The 26613-nt window shown below is 46.2% G+C and overlaps 12 protein-coding genes across 12 annotated transcripts; 4 read left to right on the top strand and 8 right to left on the bottom strand.

The window, feature by feature from the left end:
• Positions 1-888: 888 nt before the first annotated feature.
• T069G_09698 (glycosyl hydrolase family 67 middle domain-containing protein) lies at positions 889-3429 on the top strand (the record flags this gene model as incomplete). The annotated part of the gene is made up of 1 exon (XM_056176908.1): positions 889-3429. One exon carries the CDS (start codon positions 889-891, stop codon positions 3427-3429), a length of 2541 nt encoding a protein of 846 aa, XP_056025386.1.
• Positions 3430-3545: 116 nt separating this feature from the next.
• T069G_09699 (peptidase family s58 domain-containing protein) lies at positions 3546-5096 on the bottom strand (the record flags this gene model as incomplete). The annotated part of the gene is made up of 6 exons (XM_056176909.1): positions 3546-3869; positions 3935-4004; positions 4061-4079; positions 4133-4631; positions 4697-4881; positions 4967-5096. The coding sequence occupies 6 exons, from the start codon at positions 5094-5096 to the stop codon at positions 3546-3548; spliced, it is 1227 nt and encodes a 408-aa protein (XP_056025387.1).
• A 566-nt stretch (positions 5097-5662) lies between these two features.
• Positions 5663-6868, top strand: T069G_09700 (peptidase family s58 domain-containing protein; the record flags this gene model as incomplete). Its single annotated transcript, XM_056176910.1, has 1 exon — positions 5663-6868. The coding sequence occupies one exon, from the start codon at positions 5663-5665 to the stop codon at positions 6866-6868; it is 1206 nt and encodes a 401-aa protein (XP_056025388.1).
• Positions 6869-6966: 98 nt separating this feature from the next.
• Positions 6967-8101, bottom strand: T069G_09701 (uncharacterized protein; the record flags this gene model as incomplete). The annotated part of the gene is made up of 3 exons (XM_056176911.1): positions 6967-7232; positions 7438-7895; positions 7968-8101. The coding sequence occupies 3 exons, from the start codon at positions 8099-8101 to the stop codon at positions 6967-6969; spliced, it is 858 nt and encodes a 285-aa protein (XP_056025389.1).
• Positions 8102-9575: 1474 nt separating this feature from the next.
• On the top strand, positions 9576-11229 carry T069G_09702 (aminotransferase class-III domain-containing protein; the record flags this gene model as incomplete). Its single annotated transcript, XM_056176912.1, has 5 exons — positions 9576-9909; positions 9972-10318; positions 10372-10625; positions 10687-10885; positions 10957-11229. 5 exons carry the CDS (start codon positions 9576-9578, stop codon positions 11227-11229), a joined length of 1407 nt encoding a protein of 468 aa, XP_056025390.1.
• Positions 11230-11377: 148 nt separating this feature from the next.
• Positions 11378-13750, bottom strand: T069G_09703 (heterokaryon incompatibility protein (HET) domain-containing protein; the record flags this gene model as incomplete). Its single annotated transcript, XM_056176913.1, has 3 exons — positions 11378-12394; positions 12461-12687; positions 12757-13750. 3 exons carry the CDS (start codon positions 13748-13750, stop codon positions 11378-11380), a joined length of 2238 nt encoding a protein of 745 aa, XP_056025391.1.
• A 334-nt stretch (positions 13751-14084) lies between these two features.
• T069G_09704 (cytochrome p450 domain-containing protein) lies at positions 14085-15723 on the bottom strand (the record flags this gene model as incomplete). The annotated part of the gene is made up of 5 exons (XM_056176914.1): positions 14085-14224; positions 14286-14750; positions 14817-15164; positions 15225-15567; positions 15625-15723. The coding sequence occupies 5 exons, from the start codon at positions 15721-15723 to the stop codon at positions 14085-14087; spliced, it is 1395 nt and encodes a 464-aa protein (XP_056025392.1).
• Positions 15724-18620: 2897 nt separating this feature from the next.
• T069G_09705 (phosphorylase superfamily domain-containing protein) lies at positions 18621-19640 on the top strand (the record flags this gene model as incomplete). Its single annotated transcript, XM_056176915.1, has 1 exon — positions 18621-19640. The coding sequence occupies one exon, from the start codon at positions 18621-18623 to the stop codon at positions 19638-19640; it is 1020 nt and encodes a 339-aa protein (XP_056025393.1).
• Positions 19641-19947: 307 nt separating this feature from the next.
• Positions 19948-21882, bottom strand: T069G_09706 (pyridine nucleotide-disulfide oxidoreductase domain-containing protein; the record flags this gene model as incomplete). The annotated part of the gene is made up of 5 exons (XM_056176916.1): positions 19948-20501; positions 20544-20734; positions 20815-21678; positions 21750-21777; positions 21834-21882. 5 exons carry the CDS (start codon positions 21880-21882, stop codon positions 19948-19950), a joined length of 1686 nt encoding a protein of 561 aa, XP_056025394.1.
• A 769-nt stretch (positions 21883-22651) lies between these two features.
• T069G_09707 (uncharacterized protein) lies at positions 22652-23356 on the bottom strand (the record flags this gene model as incomplete). Its single annotated transcript, XM_056176917.1, has 1 exon — positions 22652-23356. One exon carries the CDS (start codon positions 23354-23356, stop codon positions 22652-22654), a length of 705 nt encoding a protein of 234 aa, XP_056025395.1.
• A 764-nt stretch (positions 23357-24120) lies between these two features.
• Positions 24121-25377, bottom strand: T069G_09708 (uncharacterized protein; the record flags this gene model as incomplete). Its single annotated transcript, XM_056176918.1, has 2 exons — positions 24121-24914; positions 24972-25377. 2 exons carry the CDS (start codon positions 25375-25377, stop codon positions 24121-24123), a joined length of 1200 nt encoding a protein of 399 aa, XP_056025396.1.
• Positions 25378-26123: 746 nt separating this feature from the next.
• T069G_09709 (uncharacterized protein) lies at positions 26124-26609 on the bottom strand (the record flags this gene model as incomplete). Its single annotated transcript, XM_056176919.1, has 2 exons — positions 26124-26478; positions 26542-26609. The coding sequence occupies 2 exons, from the start codon at positions 26607-26609 to the stop codon at positions 26124-26126; spliced, it is 423 nt and encodes a 140-aa protein (XP_056025397.1).
• Between the last annotated feature and the right edge of the window lie 4 nt (positions 26610-26613).

Consider the following 26613-nt stretch of genomic DNA (forward strand, 5'->3'; position numbering starts at 1 on the left):
CCTAATAATCATTGTACAAACTACTAAATAAGCATCTATGGAGCTTAATCTTGGCAAAGTGAAGCTACAGAATACCTGGCATATGCAGTACTTTCAAGGTTCTAATTAGCCGGACACTATCAGCCATTCATGGATGTCTTTGATCCACCAACAACCAATTTCGCTTGAACTTTCTACCTCTGTCAATGGATTTGTCTGAATTGCTATACCGGCAGAAGCAACCGAGCAAGCCAAGCTACAGTCCCTTTTTGCCGGAGCCCCTCATCTCAATAGACTGACCATTTCTCAGTTTACATGGATCTCCGCAGCGTTTGTGGGGTAACGGTTGTGGCTTTCCGGCAGATGCTACCCTTTGGATGTGGGGAGTAGTAGCGAGTATGGGGAAGCTTGTAAGCAAGCTCATTCTCGTTCAATTTGGATCAATTTACAGGTAAACACCTATAGCCTAACATTTGGTTTCTTCTTCCAATGGAGAGTAGCAAATATAGAACTTTATTCCAGCTTCAATTGGACATCTGAACTCTTCATTAATGTCAAGATTTCCCCAATTACCCCGTGTTTTATCCACCGGCATTACAGAAGCCAAGAACGTAGCTTGCAGATCTCGTCTATTCAACCCCTCAATCCCCAGCGCAGCCAGGATCCAGTCTCCAAGCGGATCTTGAATTCTGTATTTTAGGCTAAAGGCTGTGCCTTGTTGGCGGGCCAAAACAACCTGCAGCCTGCTGCTTGGAATTTGTTGGTATTCGGGGAGATGATTTGATCACCTCGACAAGAATACGGGCAGATGGAAGCGGTGTATCCAGACATAAAAGATGACAATAGCCATCGCACCGTCGCGGTGGTCAAACGGCCTAACCAGACAGCCTCGAGCACAAGGGAGTAGTCATGGTGATACAAAGCCTTCTTCTTCTCTTCATAGCGGCCATTGCGCCTGTCTATGCCGAGAGCGGCATTGATGCGTGGTTGCGATACGCTCGGTTGCCAGCCTCTGCAACTAAAGGACATCTCAATTATTTCCCGAACCGCATCGTTGTCCTCAATGCCTCGAAAAACGGACCATTGGCAAGTGCTTCATCAGAACTGCACAAGGGTATCAAAGGCATCCTGGGACTTGATCTGGATGTGAGCTCCAGTGTAAAGAGTTGCTCTGCTCAGAAAACCATTGTCGTTTCCACTCTAGAGACATACAAATCGTCTTGTGGCAAACTCTCACCGAAAGTGAATCTGAAGGAAGATGGATACTGGTTAAACACCAAGGGCAACTCAGTGCAAATCATCGGCCAGAATGAACGCGGTGCACTTTACGGTGCCTTTCAGTATCTTTCCCTACTCGGACAGGGCGACTTCTCCGATGTGGAATATGCTTCAAACCCCAGTGCGCCAGTTCGATGGGCCAACCAGTGGGACAATCTGAACGCAGCAAATGCAGCACATGGTAGCATCGAGAGAGGCTACGGCGGAGCTTCCATCTTCTTCGAAAACGGCTTGATCAAGGAGGATCTTTCACGAGTTCCCCTGTATGGTCGCTTGTTGGCCTCTGTCGGCTTGAACGGAATCGTCATCAACAACGTCAATGCTGACGCTAATCTTCTCAACGAGACCAATCTTCAAGGCGTTAAGAGAATCGCAGACTTATTCCGGCCGTGGGGAGTCAATGTCGGCATTTCGCTCAACTTTGCCTCGCCACAAGTTCTAGGAGATTTGACGACGTTTGATCCTCTCGACAGCACAGTCATCAAATGGTGGACCGACAAGACTGACAGAATTTACCAGCTTGTGCCCGATTTTGCGGGATACCTTGTCAAAGCCAACTCGGAGGGTCAGCCCGGGCCTCTGACTTATAATCGCACCTTGTCGGAGGGCGCCAATCTCTTTGCTAAGGCGATTGAGCCTCACGGTGGCATTGTTGTCTTCCGTGCGTTTGTCTATGATCAGTTGAATGAAACCGATTGGAAGGCCGATCGAGCCAATGCTGCCGTTCAGTACTTTAAAGATTTGGACGGCCAGTTTGATGACAACGTCCTCATCCAGATCAAGTTCGGCCCTATCGATTTCCAAGTTCGAGAGCCCGCCTCTCCTCTCTTTGCTAATATGCCCAAGACGCCTGTGTCAATAGAACTGGAGGTTACCCAGGAATATCTTGGTCAACAGTGTCACTTAGTCTATCTACCGCCTTTATGGCAGACTATCTTGGGTTTCGATATGCGATACAACCACCGACAATCTTATGTTCGTGACATCGTGTCAGGAGAAGTATTCAATCACAAACTTGGAGGATATGCTGGAGTTGTCAACGTCGGTATGGATGATACATGGATTGGTAGTCACTTGGCCATGTCCAACTTCTTTGCTTTTGGTCGGCTTGCCTGGAACCCTCAAGCGGATTCTCAGGATATTGTCGAGGAGTGGACTCGCCTAACTTTTGGCCTAAGTCGAGATGTGGTCGCGGCTATTGTTGACATGTCTATGAAGTCTTGGTCGGCCTACGAAGGCTACAGCGGCAACCTTGGCATCCAGACCCTTACCGATATTCTGTACACCCACTATGGTGCTAATCCCGCCTCTCAAGATAACAATGGTTGGGGACAGTGGACGCGTGCTGATAGCAAGACTATCGGAATGGATCGTACAGTTTCAAATGGCACAGGAAATGCAGGACAATATCCCAAAGATGTTGCCAACATGTTCGAACATACCCAAACCACGCCAGACGACCTGTTGCTATGGTTCCACCACGTGCCATACACCTTCAAGTTGCACTCTGGCAAGACTGTTATTCAGCATTTCTACGATGCTCATTATACTGGTGCTGCGACGGTGCAGAAATTCCCAGCAACGTGGAAGTCACTCAAGGGTCAAGTAGACGCCGAGCGATATGCCGACGTCTTGTACAGGCTGCAGTATCAAGCAGGTCACTCACTCGTCTGGCGCGATGGTATTAGTGAATTCTATCGTAACCTGTCGAGCATTCCAGACAAACTCAATCGCGTTCGAAATCACCCACACCGCATTGAAGCTGAGGATATGCAACTTTCGGGATTTACGAAGGTTGATGTTTCTCCTACTGAATGCGCGTCCAAGTACAAAGCCATTGCTACAAATGGAACTGGCACTGCCACTACGAGATTGAACGTCCCAAGCGGCAAATACACGGTGGCCATTAATTATTACGACGTGATGGGAGGAAGTGCTAGTTACAACGTGCTGCTCAATGGAAAATCTCTTGGAACCTGGAAGGGCGACTCAGAGAACTACCTTGGCCATGATTTCAGCACGTTCCTTGACTGTCACTCAGCAATTCGTATCACTTTTGAGAATGTCAAGATCTCAAGGGGGGACAAGCTGACCATTAAGGGGACTGGAGATGCTCAAGAGCAGGCGGCGATAGACTATGTCGCCATTCTGCCTCAGGGAGTGGTGGACTAGATAGCACTTATGATAAGACGAAGTAATTTTTAAATACATGTTATACTCGCTCATGAGGCATTTTATAAGTGATTGAAGGCCGATATTCTCCTTCAAAGAAGATTACAGAAGCACACCTATTTACTCAGACCAACGCCGTACTGCTTCAGGAGCTCTTTCACTCGGTCAACTGGCAGAGCCTTTGTAGTCCTACCCTTGAAACCAACCATAGTCTCGGCTTTGCACATGGCATTCAGAATCGCCTCTTCAGTTGTCTCCGATACAACATAGAAAAGAGTGTCAATAGTTTCGTTCTTTAGAGTTTCGACAGGCTGACTCTCTAGCGGAGGCAGATAGCCCATACCGTCTGATGCGGTAGCAAGCTGGTTTGGCGAGGTTCCCGTCGACAACGCAAGGAAGATTTCCCCGGAGAAGTTTCGTCCCGCAGAATGGCTTCCTACCTACAGTAGCCAATATCACATTAGTAATGCTATAAGCGTGTAGCTTTTGGATGTCGTTATCTGACCTGAGTAATGCCCATTCCGGCATGCTGAGCGAGACGGCGCAGTTGATGCGGCAGTAAGGGAGCGTCAGTTCTATGTTGAGGTCAGTGGTTCAATGCATGCATTTGCTTAAGATGGTAAAAACGTACATAATTAATACTATGATGCCTATAAAAGGAATCGTTAATACTGTTCCAATTATTGCAAAAGAGACAACTTACTTCCTTCAGCTGCCTTGCCGCCCGTAGGTAGCTGGCTGGATGCTTCTGCTGCCTTTTCTTTGGCTTTGGCTTCCTCAGCTATCAGTAACTCGCCGATTGGCACATTTCCAATCCTCAGGTCAGGTTTCTGGCCGTGATTAGCCTGGACCAACACACCAACGGTGTAGTCACGATCAGCACCAGGAACAATTCTCGAGCTTGTGCCAGTTCCGCCCTTGTACCCGTGGCATCGCATAGCTGTGCCACCGCCATAGTTGCCTTCTTGGACTTCTGTTTGAGATTGGGCAACTTCGATGGCAGCGTAAACAGAGTCTTTATCCAAAACAGAGGCGCTGATATCGTTTAGGAGTCCATCGTATGTCTCTCCTACAACAGGTATGCAGAAACGTCGTAGGCTTTCAATGTCATCTTCCCCGTCTTTACGAGCCTGCTCAATTTGCCATAGGAAAAGGCCGTCATAAACCTTACCCACGCTGACAGTGTTGGTGATTGCAATTGGCTAGAGTGGTATTTTCCGGATTAGTAGGCAAACAATAACATGATGAAATTACAGAAGTATTTTACCGTGTTGATATATCCATATTCAGCGAGGGCATGAGTTCCGGTCAGTTCGCCCATCCCATTGAGATCGTGAGTTGCCGCATAGCATGGTGTAAGGCGGGTTTCTTTTATTCCACGAGGCAAAACGACCGTCACTCCAGTATGGATGTCGGTACCTTCGTTGACAGTGACTTGGCCGACTTGTACACCTAGTAGAGACGAATAAGAATTCTCGTAAAACAAGCATTGCCACAGAATGGAATGACACTGATAGAAAAGAGGAGGTCAACTTACCTGGCACGTCAAGAATTGAGTTCTTGGGTCCCGGCGCAAACTTTCCGGGGCCGTAGCCCAAATCACGAATCCGTGGTCGAGCTGTAGCTGGGAGCGGCGGCGATACTAATGGTGAAAATTTCTGTGTCATGGCGAATATCGTAGATGGTGAGTGTGTACTGAACTGAATGTTTATTGTAGTGGGCAAGTCTCAATACCAGTATATTGGAATATATATGAGTGTAAGATCGACGCTCCTGTAAGAGTGCTTGAAAAAGAGGAGGGGTAGCAATATATAAGGGTTTAGATGGTAGCGAGCTGTCCAAATATCTCACCTTTACCAAGAGGGTAAATTTCTGATTAATAGAAATACGAGAGATAGTTTTTGCTTAATACAAGATGCTTAAACAAAATCACTGGAGGGAGCGTGTTACCGGCTCTTGTCTACATGTAGCAATTGAAGGAATTGGTACGTCAGACCCGCACTAACTAAATTGTGCGAAAACTCCATCTCACAAGATGCACGCAATTGCTCAAAGTTGCTCTTAAACGCCACACAGTCCATTCAATCATCATCACAGTCGCTAATATACAGGTATATATATCACAAAGCCACAGCGAAATAGCTCATTCTATATATGTACTTCGACTGTACCATTTCCTTCAAGTTCCCTTTTCCCTTCTCCTCTTTCTTCCTCTTATCACCATCTACGAAGTATGAGCTCTACTGTTGATTCTACTCAACGTGTGCGACCTCCTCCAGGCCGCATGCGTATTCGAGATCTTCTACCTAATCTGAGACTCGGCCGCCATTCTCCAGGTCCATTAAACTCCTTGACCGATGTGCCCGGAGTGCTAGTACACACTCAGTCCGTTATTCTGCCAAAAACCGCCCATCACCATGAGGTCAATACCGGAGTTACGTGCATTTTGCCGAGGAAAGAATTTGTCGATCAAGGCTGCTATGCGAGCGTGTTTCGCTTCAATGGATGCGGAGAGATGACTGGCAGCCACTGGATAGATGAAACGGGCCTCTTGAATTCTCCTATTGTTCTCACAAACAGCTACTCAGTTGGCGCGGCTTACTCCGGCATTTATCAATACTGCAGATCCCAGCTCGCCGTCAAACAAGGACCCGAAAAGGGTCTTTGCAATGGATTCATCCTCCCTGTCGTGTCTGAGACGTTCGATGGCTATCTATCTGATATTGGCGCTATGGCAGTGACACCCGAGCATGTTGTACAAGGCATTGAATCTGCTTCTGCAATGCAAGTCCCAGAGGGAAATACGGGAGGCGGTACAGGAACAATCTGTCAAGGGTTCAAGGGCGGAACCGGGTCGTCAAGTCGCGTAATCGACGGATTGATATCGGAAGGCGGCGAAGGAAGCAAACCTGTCAAATATACAATTGCTGCCCTAGTGCAAACCAACTTTGGCACGAGTCGCGATCTGAGAGTTGGGGGAGTCCCAGTTGGACAGCTGATGAAAGAGGAAGTCATAGCAGATGCCAGCACTCGGCGTGAAGACGAAGGAGTCAAAGATGGCAGCATTATCGTTGTCCTCGCTACAGACGCTCCACTTCATCCTCTTCAGCTCCAGCGGGTTGCCAAACGTGCTTCTGTTGGATTCAGTCGTGTTGGCGGCTGGGGAAGCAACAGCTCGGGGGATATCTTCCTTGCGTTTTCGACGTCGCATCACGTCCCGAGAGATCCTGCATTTAGCTGGAAGCCAACCGTTGGCCAGAGTGTTCAAGTCGTCCAGGATGTTACAAGTAATGCACTTTTCGAAGCTGCTGCAGATGTAACAGAAGAGGCCATTTATAATGCGCTTTGCTGCGCACAAGACATGAGAGGTCCGGCGGGGAGATTTGTCAAAGCTTTAGATCTTCAGAAATTGAAGAAAATTGTTGATAAGTATTTATAGCATAATTTAATTGGCACCGGAGTCGCAGTGGCTGTTGGAGTTCTTTGATGCAATTGAATTGTCGCGCACGACGTAACATTGGCGATCTGTTTGTGCAGTCACCAACTAAGGCTGAGAATATCGTCCAAAGTGCTGACGTCCTCGGTGATTCCCCATTGTTCACCATATTGGTAGCTCAAAGAATCCCCAGGATCCTGGGTTTCAGAGGCCGGCTGCGTCTGAAGTTCCATCCGGTCTTCTTCTCTGTCCATCTCCTCTGTGTTCTCCAAACCCGATTGGACAGTATCCTCTTCTGCTGAATCAAGCATTTGGTGATCTTCTGGAGGATTTTGGGAGAGGAAACTGAGTGATTTATCAACTCTATCTGTGGATGAAGCTCTCCTGTCATATTGTACTTGGTCTGTTATAGGCCTGACTGCCAATGGCAGTCCGTCGATTATATGCGACGTATTAGACGTTGATCCTGTACCGACCTGTATTTCAGACGCATCTAAGTCTTATTTATTGCCTCCATCAGTCATATTACATTTAAGAAAGTGACAGGCGTATTGTATACGTGCATAACATACCGAGCGAACATCGAGGTTTCTTGGAAGGATGGTCGTGGCCTAACGACACCGATCCCTTTCTTTTCTCCGTAAATACACTGCTATTAGGTGTCGGAATAGCTGCATGAATGAAGGAGTCTAAACTCTCTTCTGAGGTTTCTGTAATCTGTCCGCTTTTGGGCGTCGACTTGTCCAATGTAGAATACAAGGTGCTCTCCAACTGTCGCATGTCTGTCGTTCGCGTTGACAGTTGGCCCTGCAGCTTTTTGAAAAGCGTCTCGCTACTCTCCTGAGTATTTAGCGATGCATACTTTGCGCAACGCCATTTGTATCCGATGTGAATGCTAAGAATACACTTGATAGTGATTACGGCGTCATCCAAGTCTTTGGCGCGGCTCAGCACAATTCGGCCTTCCTCGGTTTGCTTCAGAAGTCTATGCAAAACTTCAACCTTTTTGCGAGAGAAGCGCTTCTCCCAACTATACCAGTTTCGAAATGAGGTTAGTTGACACCACTTAGGGATTATGTTTGAGAAGATGTTAGAAACTTACACATCTTGTGATCGCGAGCCTAAGAGGAGATTGATCCCTGGCGAAATGATTTGCTCGGCAAAATTGTAAGTAATCGCTGCTCGGATCTCTTCTACCACCTCTTTATGAGTCTTTTTCCACTGCTCAGCAAGCATTTTGTTTCCCACGATTGCTGTCCGAAAGCCTTTTTCTCGCACACCATCGTAAGACCCTCCGAGATCATCCCGCATATCAACTAACAAAACCGCAGCGACTCTGTCTATTGCTATAGCCATATGTTGCTCATTGCGAAGTTTCGAACGTAAGGCGAATAATCTTGCTCCTGGGTTGTCTAGTTGATCTCTTTCCGCTATCGCAAGTAATGAAGTTTGTGTTTGAAGCCCTGTCAAACTCCAACGAAGGTTCATCACATTTACGATGGCTTTGTAGGCGCGAATCACAAAATTATCCGTATCCATTGGTTGAAGCTCTCTCATTGAGCTACCAGCGGTATTAAACGAAGTACTAAGTTCTTGATCAATGTCGTCATCATCATTATGACTGCTGCTGTGGGCTTCGAGTGATAGTTGATGTCGCGGCGATTTCGGTGTGTACGAAGCTGAATTGCTTGTAGTGGAAAGAGCTCGACTTAAACCACATCTATTATGACTCATGGGCGCTGAATACATCCGTAAGGCCACATGAGGTGAGGCAGTCTGCTTCGATGTCCCAGTAGCTCCATGGTTGGCACCAACACTAACAGCATTTCTCTTCCCCTGACTTGACGACGAGGCCTTGCTAGAATCATCGCCATGTAGGAGCATGAGCTGCTCCTGGCTACATCGTCTGAGGAATTCTCTCAAAGTGTATAGATAATGCTTCTACAATTAGTTGATCTGAGCCAAAAATGTTATAGGCGATAATGGGTTCTGGGGAGAAGGGGCCCCTCTCATCCAGATTAAAATGCATACCTCATCTTTTAGTACATCAGATGGGTCTGCATGAGATAGGCAATTGAGCAAACAGCAATTGGCATGTGACAGCCGCCTATACTCCATCACATTGCCGCAGATAGAATTTCAAGAATAAGACAGATCAATCTAATAAGTCCTGTAAGGGGCTTTAAGCCAAATATCTAATGCGCAATGCAACCAGAAGTAATAAGCAGAGTAGGTATTGAGCCGAATGCCGAGTCGGCATTCAGTAACTTACCAATGAGAGCCAGAACTGACTAGTGCTGTAACCAATTATCACTATCTCGGTTTGCTTTTTCTGGTTAGTAGCCGTTTTCTTAAATGCATCACACTGATAACGGTTCAAGTGACACACTGTGGACTAGGAAGCCAAGCATTGACGAAAGTATGGAGTACTCAACGGCAAAATAGGAAATTCTAGATCAACTGTTGCATGCAAGCGAACGGATAATCTCTTCAAGATATCGAGGATCGAATGTTGTTACGTAAATAGGGAATCGGAAGATGTTGCTTTTACAACGAGATCCATGTATGACAGTATCATATACCCGGTTGCAGATGTCGTTCAGCTGAGCTCTGCTCTTTGTCTTTATTTAATTGCCTTGATCAATCCGAGTATTACAACATAATTCCTACTGAATAACTAAAGCAATACGACTTCACACGGGGTAACATCATGTCAACTGTTACAAGTTCAGGAGCCGTTGATACGGGCCCTAGTGCAGTACTGCATCGAGATTTGAAGCAGGACCCTTTTCGAATCGTATCTTCTTCAGGTTTTTATATCCAATTTGATGACGGTCGCAAAATCCTCGATGCCACAGGAGGAGCGGCTGTATCGTGTATTGGCCATGGCGATCAGCGTGTCATAGATGCCATTACAGCCCAGGCCAAGACGCTCGATTACTGCCATTCCATGTTCTATTCGTGCCCAAGCGCTGAGGATCTTTGTCAACAGTTGATTAGAAGCACGAATGGCCAGATGGCAAAGGCTTTCATTGTTTGTTCTGGTTCGGTCTTTAATTCCACCTAAACGGGTATTCAGACAAAGGTGCTAATCTGCGAATGATAGGTTCGGAAGCGATGGAAGCAGCCATGAAACTATGTCGACAATATTTCTTAGAATTACCAACCCCAGAGCCTAACAGAATCCATTTCATAGCTCGCAGAGAGTCTTATCACGGGACAACTCTGGGTGCTTTATCCGTGGGCTGCCACGTCGGTCGGAGGGCGGTATATGAACCCATCTTGATGCAGAACATCTCACATGTTTCCCCTTGCAACGCCTATAGAAACAAGTTGGGTGGCGAAAGTACAGCAGAGTATGTGGTAAGGCTCGCAAAAGAATTGGATGACGAATTTCAGCGCTTGGGGCCTCAGAATGTTTGTGCCTTTATCGCAGAGCCGGTTGTTGGCGCGGTTCGTACTTCTCATTTATCCCGTTGACCTATATAATACTAACTCGAATTAAGGCGCTTGGATGTGTCCCAGCGGTCGAAGGATATTTTAAAGCCATGAAATCCGTATGTGACAAATATGGGGCACTTTTGGTGCTTGACGAGGTTATGTGTGGGATAGGTCGAACAGGCACGATGCATGCCTGGGAACATGAGGGAGTGGTTCCCGATATTCAGACCATAGGCAAGGGCCTTGGAGGCGGATATGCACCTATTGCAGGCTTACTTGTTGGCCATCGTGTTATCAAGACTTTGGAAAATGGATCAGGGTGAGCCAATAAGTGAAGTTACCCGTACTTTGACGATATGAGTGCTGACATTCAATGGCAGACGATTTTCCCATGGACAGACCTACCAGGCGCATCCTATTTCCTGCGCAGCAGCAGCAGAAGTGCAGCGCATTATACAAAAAGAAGATCTTGTGCATAACGCATCCTTCATGGGCAAGTACTTGGAAAGCCTCCTCAAGGAGAAGCTTGGCCATCACCGTTATGTTGGTGATATTCGCGGTCGTGGACTCTTTTGGGGTGTAAGTAACACTCACTTCGAAACATGTCTATATTCATCGTATTGAGCTTTCTAAACTGACGGTTTATATAGATCGAATTTGTCAAAAATAAAAGCTCAAAAGCTCCTTTCGATCGCGAGCTCGATATTGGCATGCTAGTTCATCAAAAGGGTCTGGGCTTAAGTGGGAAGAGCGGCATATTGCTGTACCCAGGAAACGGAACAGTCGATGGCAAGGTTGGCGATCACATTTTGATTGCACCGCCATATAATTTAACGATGGTTGATATAGACCTGATTGTTGATCTTACGGTTATGGCGATTGAGGCAGCATTTGAAGATGTGGCAGACCGATTAGCAGAATAGGCCAGTACAAGAGCTAGCTGTACTAAATATTGTCATGCTAAATGTAGTTTCACATTTAAATGAGCCAATCCTCTGCGGCTGGCAACTTGCGCAATATTGCTATGTTACTACAAAGAATTGAGTGTAATATCAAAGCACAAATCTAACATCAGATAAGAACAAAGTCTTCCCAGTGGTCGTCACTATCCCAGGCATTTTTCACCATCCGTCCAACTCCAATCCTCTCCACAAAGCTTTTTCCATCGAACCACTTATCCATATGCGCTGTTTCGGCTGTAAGCTGGGACTTGTACTGCGCCAACTCCTCGCCAACAACTCTCCGTATCATCATCACATCGTAAACCTCAAAGGGTTTCATTTTCATGGCTGCTGCCGGTGCCATCTCCTGACGATCGAATCCATAGCTTTCTGATAGAATGATGAACTCATGTTCTTGGTTCATCTTGGCATGATATTGCACGGGTAAGAGAATTGTTCCCAACCAAGGCCGGTCGCCCGTAGATGGTGATGGCAGGGAAAGTCCAAAGCGGCCTCGCTTCTCGATCGGAAAGTCTTCTTTATTAAAATCAGAACTTAGAACAAGATTTGTTAGACGGAATTTCGCGACTCGTGTGCGTAGACTGAGCCAGAGTGGTTGCCCAAACGTCTTGACTTCTTCCGGCCTTGTAGATGGTGATATGTAAGGGATCGAATGATACCTGTTGGCATTGCCATCCAAAACATAACAAGACCCGTGTCTCGGTGAGGAAACTTTTGACCAATTGAGAGATGATTGAAGCTCTGTTGGTAAAGAAAAATATTCGAGATCTTTTGACCCCATCTTAGCCAACTTTCCGAAAGGAGTGACACGCTTGGCACGATCATCCAGCTCAGGCATACCATTGAAGGCATTCCAGTTCTCATATCCCACTGGCCCAGTCCAACCGGTCCACGACCAACTCGGAAAGAATGGTAAACCAGTCTTTGGGTCTTTGGGTACGCGCTTCATCTTGTTGCGTGGCTGCCAGAGAAGAGCCATATTAATGAGTACTTCCGGCAGTCCATGAAGGAACTGAAGGCCAAACTCTTTTCGAAAGACGTCCAGAACACCATTGATGCCGGGTAGTCGGTCGCTTGGGTATGACAGATCACGTCCAGTGTATTCTTCAACGAGTCTACAATATTCCTGTAGATACGGCGTTTTTGTTATATGCACAGTTGGAGCGCCTCTCTCGTTGGCATATCCCGGGGCCATCCAGCTCCGATTCAAGGAAATGTCCATCATCGGCGCGCAACGCTTCAGATCTGGCGTCTCAGCGTAGTAATCTTCACCCCAAACAGCCTTTGAGCACTGAAAACTCACAGATCCGTCAGGAAAAGAGAAGACACACCGTTTTGAGAGAAGTCGCTCCTGATAAGTCCAGCCTCTAGTACTCCACGTTGTAGCTGTCGCTTTGCGATGAGTATCTGGATTAAGGGCTACAAGAGTCAGGTCTTTAGATATCTGGACTGTATGCTGTTTCCGTGATCTGCTTGCTGGCTGTAAACCAGGAATTCCTGCGTTTGCATGAGCGCCAGCTGCAGCGACAATAGTGAGACTTGCACGACTGTAAATGCTGTCCATCATGCGAAGCTGCTGTACTTTGTCGTCCGTGGAATCCTGTATGATACATATGGAATCAATCCAGATGTATTGGAAACCAAGATCGCGTGCTAGGACCATAGCATCACGAATTGATTTCGGAAGAGACGGCACTGGTAGGCCTTGTGGCTGCATCAAGTCTTTGACATTGCCCTGTAACGTCTTGAATACTGGTGAAGTTCCCCATACGTAGCTTAACGCCGCATAAGGCGGAGGACAAGATGTCTCAATCAAGCTGTAGTCGGTGAGGGAGATCATTCGAATAAATGGCACGCCATAGTGAGACGTCTGCCACGGTGTCGTATCCAGGCACTCGCTGCCATGCCACTCAGCACACCTCTTGGTCCAAACTTTGACCAACTCCAGATTGAACTGATTTTCCTCAACTTTTCGCCCTAGAAATAAACAGCCATTTGTGCCACTGTCTGCTAAGGGAACTAGATCAAATGGCTCAAACAAGTCTTCCCAGCCAACCATCTCCGGGGCAATTCTCAGTCGGAGGGTTCCCATTTCGTCGCTGCTCCTATTGAGCACTCCGTCCCATATCCAGCAGGCAATTATCTCTGCATTGTTACGTTCTAACATGGAGTTGGCAGGATCCTCATTAATAACATTTGCAATAAGGCCACACACTTGACACCAGCTCCGATGCGACAGAATGTAATCAAGATTCCCGAAATGCCAATCGCGATGGGGAGTTGCTGAGTCCACACCAACTGGGTAAGGGCCGAATGAACTCCTATTCAAGCGAGCAATAGTTGTGGCATGACGGGGACAGAATTTCTGCGTGGGATCTTCATCGGGTAACGGAAGATCAGTAGAGCTTGTATAACTCCATCGAGTTTTATGAGTGGGATCATCTGAGGCATCATCGAGCAATGGTTCGCCAGCTACAGCCATAATGGGCCAAATGCCTGAAACACCAATCAATGGTTAAATGAGTTTCTGTAGCTCTGCAATAAATACAAGAATAGTCATTGCAGTTCTTGCTGACAGGTTACCAAGTTACATATATAATTCACTCATTCATGGGTGGGCTCTACCCCGCTCATCTTTTTGTCTCAATAATACATGTGATCAATGATATGCAGCGTCAATTTGGGACAAGTAAACGTGATCCAGTCTGAAAGGCCTCCGAATACAGATAACTACATGTACGAAACATACATCCGTTAATGATATCAGCATCATCAATAAAACATAAACTCTTTCCTCAGTGCAATGTCTTTCGCAATTAAAAAGACATCTCCACGCTATCTGCATCTGGGAGCTCTGTCACTGCCTCTTCCGCGCTCTGTAGCAGCACTTGAACTGCTTCGTCAGATCGAGGCGTAATGGATACTCGGAAAGCCTTAGGCTTCTTAATGAATCCACCTATATAGCACCAGAGTGTTAGTTTAGCTATCAAATACAAGTATACGGAACAAATACTTGCCGGCTTTCTCATGTATATTGAGAGGTGGCTCTCCAGGAATGGTCGCAATGTCAAATGCCCACAGAACACGAGAAACTTGCATATATAACGAATTCTCAGCAAGATGAATACCTTGGCAAAGTCGACGACCCCAACCATAGTTGATATGGTCTCGCTTAAGGTAATCACTTTGCTTAGCACTGGTGAAAGAGTCGAGGTCATCGCCAAGGAACCGCTCCGGTGCAAAGGTATCAGGATCTTGATAGCGTTCAGGATCTCTTGAAAGAGCCCACGCGTTCGGCAACAGAATTGTTTTTGGTATCGTGAGTCCTTTGTAGGTGATTTCTTCCGTGGAAGCATGTGGTACCCCAACATACAAAAGAGGAGCAAACCTATGGAGCTCTTTTATGAGAGCCCGAATATAGGGAAGGTTCGGACTATCTTCCCAGGTCGGCAGACGTAAAGGGCCTACGACCCGATCTAGCTCTGTTCCAATGACATTGAATCAGTATCAATGACCTTCTACTCGTATAAGTACGTATGCGAACTCACCTTCTTGGGCCTTTTTCTGAGCCTCGGGATGCATTGCCAGTACTTTGATGATAGATTGCATCATGCTACTGGTGGTTTCGGAGCCAACATCAATTATTCCCTTGAGAATATCTATCGTAAGCCTGTCGTCAAGCCCTTTTTTCTTTTGAAGCTTCAAAACATCAATACCAAAGCAATAAGACTCTGCTCCAGCCTCTATCTGTTTTTTTAGGACGGCTAAAAACCCGGCGTGAAGTGCATCTTCGCGACGGCGTAATGAGTTCGCAGACCAAAGCCATGGCTGAAGAAACTCGGGCAGCCTCTCGAGAATTGGTACATAGTCTACCAACACCCTTCCCGGCAGAACGCCTATATCGAATCAGCATGTCCATTTATAATTTTAAGTCCAACATATTCGGATTAACTTACTGTCTGCTGCACGAGTTAATATGTCGAATAGCTCATGCATGATGGGATAGTCGAGGCGGGTGACTCTTACTCCATACACCGCACTGAAAATCACACTCGTTGAAAATCGTTCTGTGTGGGCTCTGAACGCTTCAGGGGTATTATATAGATCGCGAAGCATCATCCTCGACTCATATTCCTGATACTTCCTTACCGCTAGCGATGTCTGGGGACCAAGTAGGTCAATATAAACCCGCCTCAAAAATCGAAATCCTTCACCAGAGGGTTTGATTGGCAACATGTTTGGCCAAATCTTTTTCACGACGATATTCAATGGAGGCCTATCGGAGAAAATGGCCCCTCGCTTGGAACAGTTAATATTTAGGCGTTTTTGGTTCATAATCTAGAAGGAGAAACATACTTTGTCCATTAATTCTTTGGCGTCCCTCAGCTTGGTCACAATCAACACTGGCCGTGAAAAAAGCCAGAGCATGCAAAGACCAGTAAATTCTTTTGCCATTGAGGCGAGCGTTTTGTCATCGCCCGCGGAGACATCTGGGAAAAGGAACAAGTTTCCGATCACGGGCCATCCTTTGGGTCCCGCTGGATATTTTTTCGCCGGACTTGCTTTTCGAAGGGAACGGCTAAACAAAGCTGTAGCGAGGCATAGTAGAACTCCAAGAATGGAGGCTTGGGTAATAGCCCCCTTGTTGGATACAAGAAGGGATAACATGAGAAACCAAGCGTTGAGAACCAGCTGAAAACAGAAGAAACTTAGAAACTAGCTTGAAGTAAGTTCATGCTACTACTCCCCCATCAGCTTGCAAACTGCTCAATATATAGGTATGATCAAAGAGCAGCCCCGCTTGCAAACTCGCAGACTTATCACTTGTCACATAGATAAGGAGCCTCGACGGTCCATGGTACATTGGATGCGACGTTGTTGATGCGAGTTGAGGGGTAAGGCTTGTTCCAAATGTAGAAAATTGCATTAAACCCCTGTAGATGCCAATCAACACATCACAGCCGGATGGGTGGCTTCTCTAGGAGTGGTGGAAGAGAACTCTCTAGGAGTGGTGGAAGAAATCGAATAGATATGAGAGTCCTACGCTGAGGTGTCATTAAATTTTTAAATCAGGTTTTCAGCATTTATGTAGAGTAGTTGTAACAGTGGAATCCATAGAGGTGTTGTCCATCGCTCCAATTGAATGGTTGAATGCCAATATATTGACGTGTATGTATACATGAACTTTAAGCACCTATATCTTGACTATGAAATATGCGTTGGGATAAGATATTTTACAGCTTTGCACATGCTATGTTTACGGAGATAATTTATAACTATTTATATGTATCTACATGTATATATATCGATAATGTCAGCGATACGAATTAATATCCCAACATTGAACTTTGGAAGTGAGATTTCGGATTATTCCGCATACTTATGGCACCGATAGTGGGGATTTATGTAATGAATAATGGAAAGAAGTTTAGGGGAATCTACAGGGCCAGATTTGTTTCTCCATCAAAGAAGCACTGGGAAGTTTACGGGTTGCATTCAGCTGGCAAAAGCGGCTTAGATCCTAGCTGCAAATGAGGGGATGCAACTACAGTACGGAGTAAACGAAAGACGATTATATTCTACTAAACTTACCAAAGAAAAGAAGAAGGAATTATACTTCTTGACTTTGATAGTTCATGTGCTTGTTGACCAAGCCTCTCGGTATTCGTTGAGAACAGCAGGAAGAGTCGAAACTCAGGCCATGCACATATACAAGAGAAGAAAACTCGCTCGCAACGGCATCTTTCGCCCGGTTTCAACAAATTTACTGTGCAACATCGTAGGAATTTTCCCAGGAGCCACTTTTGTATGCAGCAGGTAAACGGCCCCGGCCGCCGGTCTCATGGGATACCCCTGACTATGAGATCCTACTATGTACGAAGTACATGTAGCTTGCCCCCACATTCTAATTCATTGCTCTCTGTACGGGCAACCTCAGTATAGTCTATGTAGTTGATTCCTTTCCTCCGTAAGTTAGCTTGTTCAAATGCTTTCTTGGCCGCTGAATTCTCGTGATGCTTGAGGGAATATGTATCACCGAGCGGAAGCTCCACGTCACATTGATGAGTACTCCGCATTCCTGCCTACACCATTGGTACGGGGGCATGTGTTTTTCATCTCTAGTGTCTATTTAATGTCCCACTCAGTGAATAGTAAGAGCAGTTTTGTTTGCATTTCTGCTAGATGAGATAGCTCTGGTTCCTGAATACTGTAATCAGAATCATAATTCTATTTTCAAGTTGTATGCATTCAGCAGGCAGAAGGTCCTGGAGGTCTTGAAGTTTAGACCATTAAGACATATTGGCATATCGTTCAAGGGCACAGGCGTGTTCAGAGTCAATCCGAGGACAATAACGAGTCAGGAGCGGGCCGTTCAGCTATCGTGATCCTGTCGTTAGCGTCATTTAAACGTTCCGACCGTTGTGCTTAACCCCTCTCGGAAGCTCCAGAAGTTCAATGTTACCATGTCAATCTTAATGTCGAGTCTGCGTGTGGCTGTACGGAGCGGTTTCCGCATCCCCCACAGGGGTTGCAACAAATGCTAGCGCTGACACAGCAAGGTGCAATTACTGCATCAATAGTTGCCAAAGTCTCATGCCAGGGCTGCATATGTAAACAGTGACTCGCTGTTCAACGTTGTATCTGGCCCCAACTCGCGTAAAGACCCATGTATGTTAATTAACTCGTTCAGCTGTTGGAGTCAGACTACACAGTTCTCTTACAGAGCATGACTCGAATCCTCAGGCTGTCAGCATGTGATGGACCATACCGTTTCTCCACTCACTGTCTGAAATAAAACGCCCAAAATACCAAACAGACAGAAAGCTGACATGACTCTGCACGTATTATGCCCCCGCAGAGTTCCATGTTAAGGAGTTCTGGAACTAGCTTTCTAGGAGTTCATTTCAAATACAATTTTTTCTATCACCATTATTCTAATATTATTCTAACATTAATTTTGGGCGAGATTTCTCCCCAAGCATGGAGTTGCTGGACAATACCCAGTTTGGACAGGAAATACAGCCCACTTAAACACTAACCTGTAATAACTATTGTTTTTCTAGTTGGTTTGTAATTTGGGGTACTTGTCGCTACGTACATGTGAACTCTCAGCCTCGTCACGACTATAGAATTTAATATCATATTCCGAATTGATTGGCTGCTATGCGGTGGGGATCTGTTGCTGCCTAACATTCTGCCCGCTTCATGTTGTCATTTTGGGCTGTCTTCAGAAAAAAATGACTCTGTCTACAGAACACATCCACAAAGATTCTCAGAAGTGCTGACTACCTGGGCCTTGCGAAGGTCTCTTCCTCCATCCCTTCTCTCAACTTATTCCATAAAAGGACATCATGGCAGATCCTGAAGTATACGCCGTTGGTTGGATTTGCGCCATAAGTACAGAATATGTTGCTGCGCAGGCTTTCCTAGATGAGAGACACGGATCCCCGAGTAGCGTCTCTAGACATGACAACAACGATTATACGCTGGGGAGAATCGGACCGCACAACGTTGTCATAGCCGTTCTTCCCGACGGAGAATACGGGATAGCTTCTGCGGCAAGCGTGGCGAGAGACATGCTCCATAGCTTTCCAAATGTCAGGATTGGGTTAATGGTCGGCATTGGCGGCGGCGCGCCCAGCCCAAGCCATGATATTCGTCTCGGCGATATTGTTGTGAGCGCTCCTCGTGATGGAATGGGCGGCGTCTTTCAATACGATTTTGGTAAAACAATTCAAAATCAGAGTTTCCAGACCACTGGATTCTTGAATCAACCGCCGACAGTCCTGAGAACAGCAATGGCAGGGCTCAGAGCTCAGCACGAAGGGGAAGGGCATGATATCGAGGCCACTATTTCTGGGATTCTCAATTCAAAACCACGACTCCGGAAGAAGTACACTCGGCCAGATCCGAGCAGCGATAAGCTCTATAAAAGTGACGTGGTTCACATTGAAAATGATGGCGCTGGCTGTCAGACTACATGCGGCGACGACGCAAAGAAATTGGTGTCACGCTCAGTGCGAACAGAGGAGGAAGATAACCCGGCTATCCACTATGGGCTTATCGCTTCTGCAAATCAATTGATGAAAGACGCCATCATGCGTGATAAACTCGCCACTGAGAAGGGCGTTTTGTGTTTTGAGATGGAAGCAGCTGGACTTATGAACCAGTTTCCGTGTTTAGTCATTCGAGGCATCTGTGACTATTCTGATTCGCATAAGAATAAGGACTGGCAAGGGTACGCGGCAATGACGGCAGCTGCTTATGCGAAAGATTTACTACGCCGTATACCATCGAACAAAGTTGAGGCTGAGCAAAAAATTACAGACACCCTATCCCACGGTCAGTCACCCGTCGGTTGTGTGGACTAGAGTTTAAGGATAGTTACCTATATAACATTAGTTGTGAGCACTGTTGACCACACGGGAAAGGAATGGAAAGGAAACTAAAGACGTTCGGATCCTTGACTACACACATGCAGATTATCTTACTTGATTGCTACCCTTAGTACAATAACTTTATCAGAATGCAAGCTGTATTTCGATTACATCATCAAATTCATAATCTTTTCTTTCGTAAGAGATAGTTACTCTCCAAATATTATAGTGATTTTAAACTATGAAATTCTTCTAACAAGTGAGAGAAGAGATTTCAGGGCAGCCGAACAGAAACTCTAACTCACGCCTTTGACCTTCGCAGGATCTCATCCACAATACCTAGATAATCCTGAGATCTGTACGGGACAAAGGTGTCTTTGATTCCTAAACCACCCTTTCGTTTTGGCTTTAGTCCCATATCTTTCATTAATAAGTCAATGAAATGCTGAATCCCGCTACCAGCACTTGGTTCTTGGGATAAGTTCTTCCGAAAGCTGAACGCATTTACTTTTGCAATTTCATAGTCTATGTCTTCCTTGTTCTTCGAAATGCCCAGGTCAACGAGGTTCTCAAGCCAGCAGATTGCCCATAGAGCAGAGACTTCGCTAAGGATGTGAGTTTGAATACTGATCAAATATCCTAGAAAGATGAGAGAGTGGTCATCTGCCGCGGCTAATGATGAAGGCAGCATGTATCGATATAGACGATATGGCGTTAGGGCATCTGCTGTCTTGAATCCAGGAGAATCTTTAAGAATTGGTAAAAGCGATAATACATCAGCATCGGCTCTCGTATGAAGCTTTTGCCAGTATTCCGCTGAGACGTCGTCTTCAAGCACCGCAGGCTTAGGTAAACCTAAAGAAAGCCCAAGTGCAGGATCAAATAGGGCATCTTCACTTGTCCATCCCGTACCAAACACCAGAGCCTGGCAGCTGATGGTTTTGCCATTAGAGAGATGAAGAATTTGGTCTTGAGCAGACGTGATACGCGTTCGATGAACTGTGAGGAGACCGTCTGGTTTACTCAACTCTGAGATGAACTTGGGACAGCTGTGCAAAGCTGCGCCTCCAGCCGCCGAAAACAAGGCACTGCGGCAAATTGTGTTAATATTATTTTCATTATCGTGATACCAACGAATCATTTAGTTTCTGGTTCTTAAAGGACTGACCTGTTACTCTCAGGCAACAACTTTTGCCTGTTTTCGTCCGTCATGTCTGCATAGAGTCCGCCCGTTTTCGTCTTCTTCGTCGCAAAAGACCAAAACTTACCAATGAGCCACGTCCCCAGCTTGTTCTTGCCGCTGTAGAAGAATCTTCCAAAGAAAGTGTCGATGCTGAAGATGCTGACTGAAAATACATCCTTCCATCTTCCAACAAACTGGCCAACGTGATAGCCCCATTTCAATCGAGTACTGAACATCATGTTGGGCCCGTTGCCTTTGTCGCTGATAATCCAGTGCACTTTCTTGCCAGCTTCGATGCAGAGGTTGACGGCATCGATAGCTGACTTTCCGCCTCCGTAGATTGCAACACTCTCAACGTCTGCTGCAAGAAGAGCCTCATACTGCTGCCCGATGTTTTTGGTGTGTATTGCCAGACCCTTGAACTCAGCCATCGCCACGTCAGGATATTTAGGATTCGAAAAGTTCCCCGTGGCAACAATTAGTTTATCGCAATCGAAAGTCCGCGAAATCTGCTTTCCATCATCGCCGGTATTTTGAGCATCGACGATCCATCCTTTCTCTCCTGCTCCTCGGCGAACATTCGTGACTCGGTACCCAAATTTGCATCGCTCCAGAAGATGAAACTTTCGAGCATACTCGTGCAGATACTCATGGACTTTTATGCCAGGCAATTCATCCCAGTCCTTGAGCCCAACCACGCCGGGCATTGGCAGGTCACTAAAGTCGAATAGTCCCACGGGGCCATCCGCTATGAAGCCCGGATAGCATCTTGACTTGGACCACACGCCACCTACTGTGGACTCTGATTCCAGGATCGTTAGAGAGATAGCAGGGTTGGCTTGTAGATACCTGTATTGCGTTAGCAAAAGTGGAATACATTCCTCGTGTTTCTTCTCAGAGTAGGTATGGAAGTCCTATACGTTTTTGCTGCAGCCAGGCCAGCCCACCCTATCTCGAAGTTAGTAATCCTCTTTCTTCTCCGGATTTCAATTCGATGCAACTACCTGCGCCAATAATAATCACTTTTGGCTGTTGCTTGATTTGTTGAGCCATCGCTGACTTGACCACAGCTTGGTTCAAGTGATCGGAATCTGATCTGCCAAGCGATTATAAATCTAGAAAACCCCAAGACTCAAAACATTCACGGCATTAAAGAAATACAGAGGCAAGAGAAAGTCAAGCTGAAAGATTCGCATATAGGCTTGGTAACCCCTAAAGAGAGGCTACGAATTATTACCATACTGTAAGATACACGTAAGCACCACTCAAGAAATCCCCCCTGTTATATGTTTTAGTCTACAAATTCTAACTTGAATCGGCCTTAAATCTCACCCAGCCGCGTAGCACATTAATATCGAATATACGGCACCACTACAAGTCACATGCAGATATCTCAAGTCATTAAGGCGAGTATACTTCGTGCAATAGCGACCTTTTCCCTCAAAGGAAAAGAAGACGTAGGCTCAGTGTGAGAAATTTATACTTGGGGAATGAAATAAATAGCTCCTTAACTAATCCTTATCTTTCACCACCTACGAATCCAGGTATTCTGAGCCTAGAAACAGGCTATTACAGAAGCCGCCTGTCGAAATTGATGACAGGAACGCCAATGTAATTTAGTAGCAAGGCACTTGGATAACATTTAATATCATTAGAAGGATTCGTAGGAAGGAGAGATTGATTCCATCTTTAAAAGCGAATCAATTAATACATGCAGCTAAGTATATAGTCACATCAATTACATTTGTTGCATCACCATCCAGGTGGCTACCTGTAGTCGATCGTGACAAAATGTTGCCGTTTTCCACTAATCATCTCCATCTTAGATACTAAGAATATCATGCCCATCTTTTAGACGAAAGTCTCCAGGAACCGGCTTCACCTTGTCAACCAATACCCAATAGCCTGATTGAGGTTGAAAGGTATCATGCTGGTCTCCGTCTTTGCTCGCAGAGGATTTTGCTCCCACAAACCCAGCTATCGCAGTCGTTTCGTAAAATTTGGAATCTGCATAGTCTAAAAATATGATTGGAACTTCGGCCACTGCTTTTGGAACATTGGCGGCACGAATTAAGGGAAAATGGACATCGTCAACGATGAATCGCCTCATTTCTTCAGAACGGTCGTTTACGTAGAAGCCGAATTGAACCATGATGGCAAGCCATACATCGTCAGGGCGCAGCATGAGATGGGGGTCTTGCTGGAAAGCGCGGATGATTCCATCAACGAAATCATTTTTGTAAGCAACCAAACACACGTTATTCTTATCCAAGTCTTCGAAAGACTGAAAGAGTACTTGGCGTGACTCCGATCCAATATTCTTATTTGTTCGCACATATCTTACGTCCGAGGCGTCAACAGTCCAAGCCTTAGACGTATGGCGAAGTAGCTCAGCAGAAGATGTAACAGGTTCGTCTTCGTTGACGCCAACAATACCTGGATTCGGCCTGGTCACGGTATGTAAGCCATTACTTCTCGCTCGTGGAGTCTGTGGAAGCTGGCATGATCTCTGTAAGTGCAGCTGCATGTAGGTAGAGGTCAAACATCCCAAATCTGCTTGGTGACTATAGCACGTACTTTCAGGACAAGTTGTTCCAGACAAAGTGAATTAGCCAGAACTTACTACCCGTGTAACAGATGCGAGATAAGGCATATGCAACCTGTCATTAGTTTCGCCCATACACATCCCTTTATAGATATTTGTGCCCCGATGTCATAGCAATAAGTGAATGACGTGGCTATCTTATGGCAATTCATACGTTATATGCTACAACTTGGGTCTTCTGCATAACCGCTTCTCTTCCCTATGTACATGTATTTATGGCTGCTATCCGCGCCCCTTCTACCTACCTGTACCGTGCATCGTAATTGTCTCAATTCCGTGATTGAGGCGGTGAATGTAGTTGAACTTACTTTGATGAAGCTAACTTTAATCTTAGTATAGGTGGATTACCCTAGTAGTTGCAAACGCTTTCCATTTTACAGTGAAGAGAAACAAGTGAATCCGTAGAGTAAGCGTTGCAAAGCCTTGAAGATGTTGCGCAACATTGCTCAATACCATTCACCTCATTTCTCATTTTCCATCCATCTACGGGAATATATGTATATGACGACTTTGTGATAGAACTGCTGCTCAAGTTGAAAGGATAAACTTGCATATACGGAGGTTTCAATTCTCATAACGTAGACATCAGAAGAGCGGGAACGCGTGATAAGTAGCAGCACGGTTTGTAATCCCACTTAGCAAAACGAGTGATCAATTATCTGAATTTGAGTAACCATATACAGGTACTACACTTCATATACTAGGCCAAGCGTCGGGTCGATGCTTCCGTTGCAGAGCGAGTCCCAACCCTTGATATAATCTTCCATTCCTTTGCCCCATTGCAGCGTTAACCCGTTGATGCCTCCATTCTCTTTGAGTCGCGTCCATTCTTGTGAGAGACCCTCAAAATACCCTACTTTTCCATCACTCTTCATCCCAGAATCTCGCAAGCCAGAAGCATTGCACACAACGACGCCACTGCCGGGTACTTCTGTCAGGGCGTTCAGCTTAGAGCCTTTCCCCTGAGGATCACCACCGACGATGAGAGTAATAACACTTTTTGAGGCTCGCGTAAGAATGGCATGCAGATCCTCATCAACTGTGCCTCTCCCACCAAAATTGGCGAGCAGCACCTTGGTGTTGGCATCGATGCCTAGCCGGGTCGCAATACTGTCATCAGTACTCGAAATATCTGTGTACAGTAGCAAGTCATCATATAGACCAGTTGCCTCGGTAAAGTTGCGTGATTTGGCTGATCCAACCGCCACGACCTTGCGAGGCTGGTGCTCAGCGGGCCTCGATTGACGCAGTAGATATGCAAACGAGAGCGCCGTCTTTCCGGATGCTCCGAGAAGCACCACCACGGCGTTTGCGAGATCAGCATCACTGGAACTCCAAGGTAGCGGGACACCAAGCGGGTGGGAGAGCTTGGCCGAGTCCCAAGCAAATGCATACCGGTTTAGCATGTAGCTCGTCTCAAAGAAGACTCGAAGGGCAGAGTCCAAACCTCGGGACGATTTGTCTGCCTCCAAGTCCAACTCTGGAGGATACGGTATATATCGGTTATATATCTGCATTTGACTAGCCCTTCGCTCACTCGTCTCCAAGACGTGGCCAGTCTCATCTTCAACGGTTACCCGGAGTGTCTCGGGATAACTCCCGATAGGAAGGTAGCCATACAGCTTGGTGCCAACGAGCACTCTATCATTTTTGCTCTCAATCACTTCGCCGTAGCCCCAAGCAGATACGCGACCGTACTTGGAGTCATCATCGTATGGCGCAGGCAGTGACGGAACTGCAGCCCAAACATTCCACCAGCCGAAGAGATGTCCAAGTCGTGCATACGTAAAATTGTTGGTCGTATTGGAGATAATCCTGCTACGGATACGGATCTCACCGGCCGCTAGATCGGGCAGAGGGTCCGCATTGTGGAGAGTGACCAGATATTGCTTTGTATAGTCCGATTTGTCCAATATTTGAACCTGGGGAGCCGGTGAAGCCATATTGGATAGCGAAGTGAGTCGATTTTTGTCTGCTGTGAAGAGGCACGAATGAGCACAGTGTAGTGGGAGAGAAGTTGAACCCAACAAAAGTCCAAGCAGAGCAAAGCTTTGCTCACGGATGAGCGCATTAACTCCGTTCCTCGGTATTCACTACATATCGGGCCGTAGCGGATCCCCGAGGCTGTCTGTAGGATCAGAGGGTACGTGTAGCTTGAAGTAAGCATGAGATCAATGGTAGCAACAAATATGACAGGGGTCCGTAGTTGGCTACTTTGTCGCACATCTCTAGATTTTAGTCTATTCCAACAAAGGCACGCCTCTATGTAAGATCAATAGTCTTACATTGTCCTAGTCTTATGCATCTAGCTCCTTGGTTCTATACTTTTGCTCTGTGAAGGCCTTGGACTTTATGCGGTTTCACCTGACGTTTTCTCGAATCATATCGTTGTATAAGGAACACCCCAGCAAACGTTAATAGTTTCCCAACCCAGGACCCCCTCTGTTGCTGTAATCTTCCTCCTTAATTGAGAGGCGATCTCATCACTTCCACGCCCTGATTTCCATTTCCAGCTACAGCTTCCATGACATGGTCTATGACGGGAACTTGGATTTCTCGCTGATCAAGGAGTAATTCTATTATTTTCATGCCTAAGCTTCATTTCCTGCTGCGGTCTTGACAACACCTTCTGTGATATTTGTTTACACTTGTGTCTATTGTGTTATCTAAGCATCATTATTTACATAAATTATGCGTCGAGGCAATAGTAGATGCTGAAGCAAGCGTAAGCATCTGACGCTCGCCAAAGCTGCCTGTTGTCGTCTCTGAAGCAAGCAAACTGCCTCTGCTGGTTGTTTCCACTTCCGGCATACTGGCCAAAGCTGAAGCTTCCAGCTTGGATGTGAGTTGTAAAGGTGTTTCCAGTTGCGAAGCTGGCAGTATAGGAGTTTCCCTCCCACGTCACCACGCGCTCAGGATTGGTGGCAAAGGCTACGTTCTGTGTAAGCGGCTCGGTGTTGGACTGAGAATCATCTGGATAGTAGGCGATGACACTGGTTTCTGGCGAGCCGACATTGGGGCCACAGTTGGCAAGATGCACTCCCCTACATAGAATTAGCAATACTGCCCACATAGTGTTTGAGGATTTGAGATTGGCTAAAACATACTCGCCAGCTAGAGCGCTAGGAATGAAAAGGGCAACAGCCGCGAGCAGAACAGCGGTAGGTTGGAACATGGCG

Source organism: Trichoderma breve, chromosome 6 (assembly GCF_028502605.1).
Source record: "Trichoderma breve strain T069 chromosome 6, whole genome shotgun sequence".
Taxonomy (NCBI): Eukaryota; Fungi; Ascomycota; class Sordariomycetes; order Hypocreales; family Hypocreaceae; genus Trichoderma; species Trichoderma breve.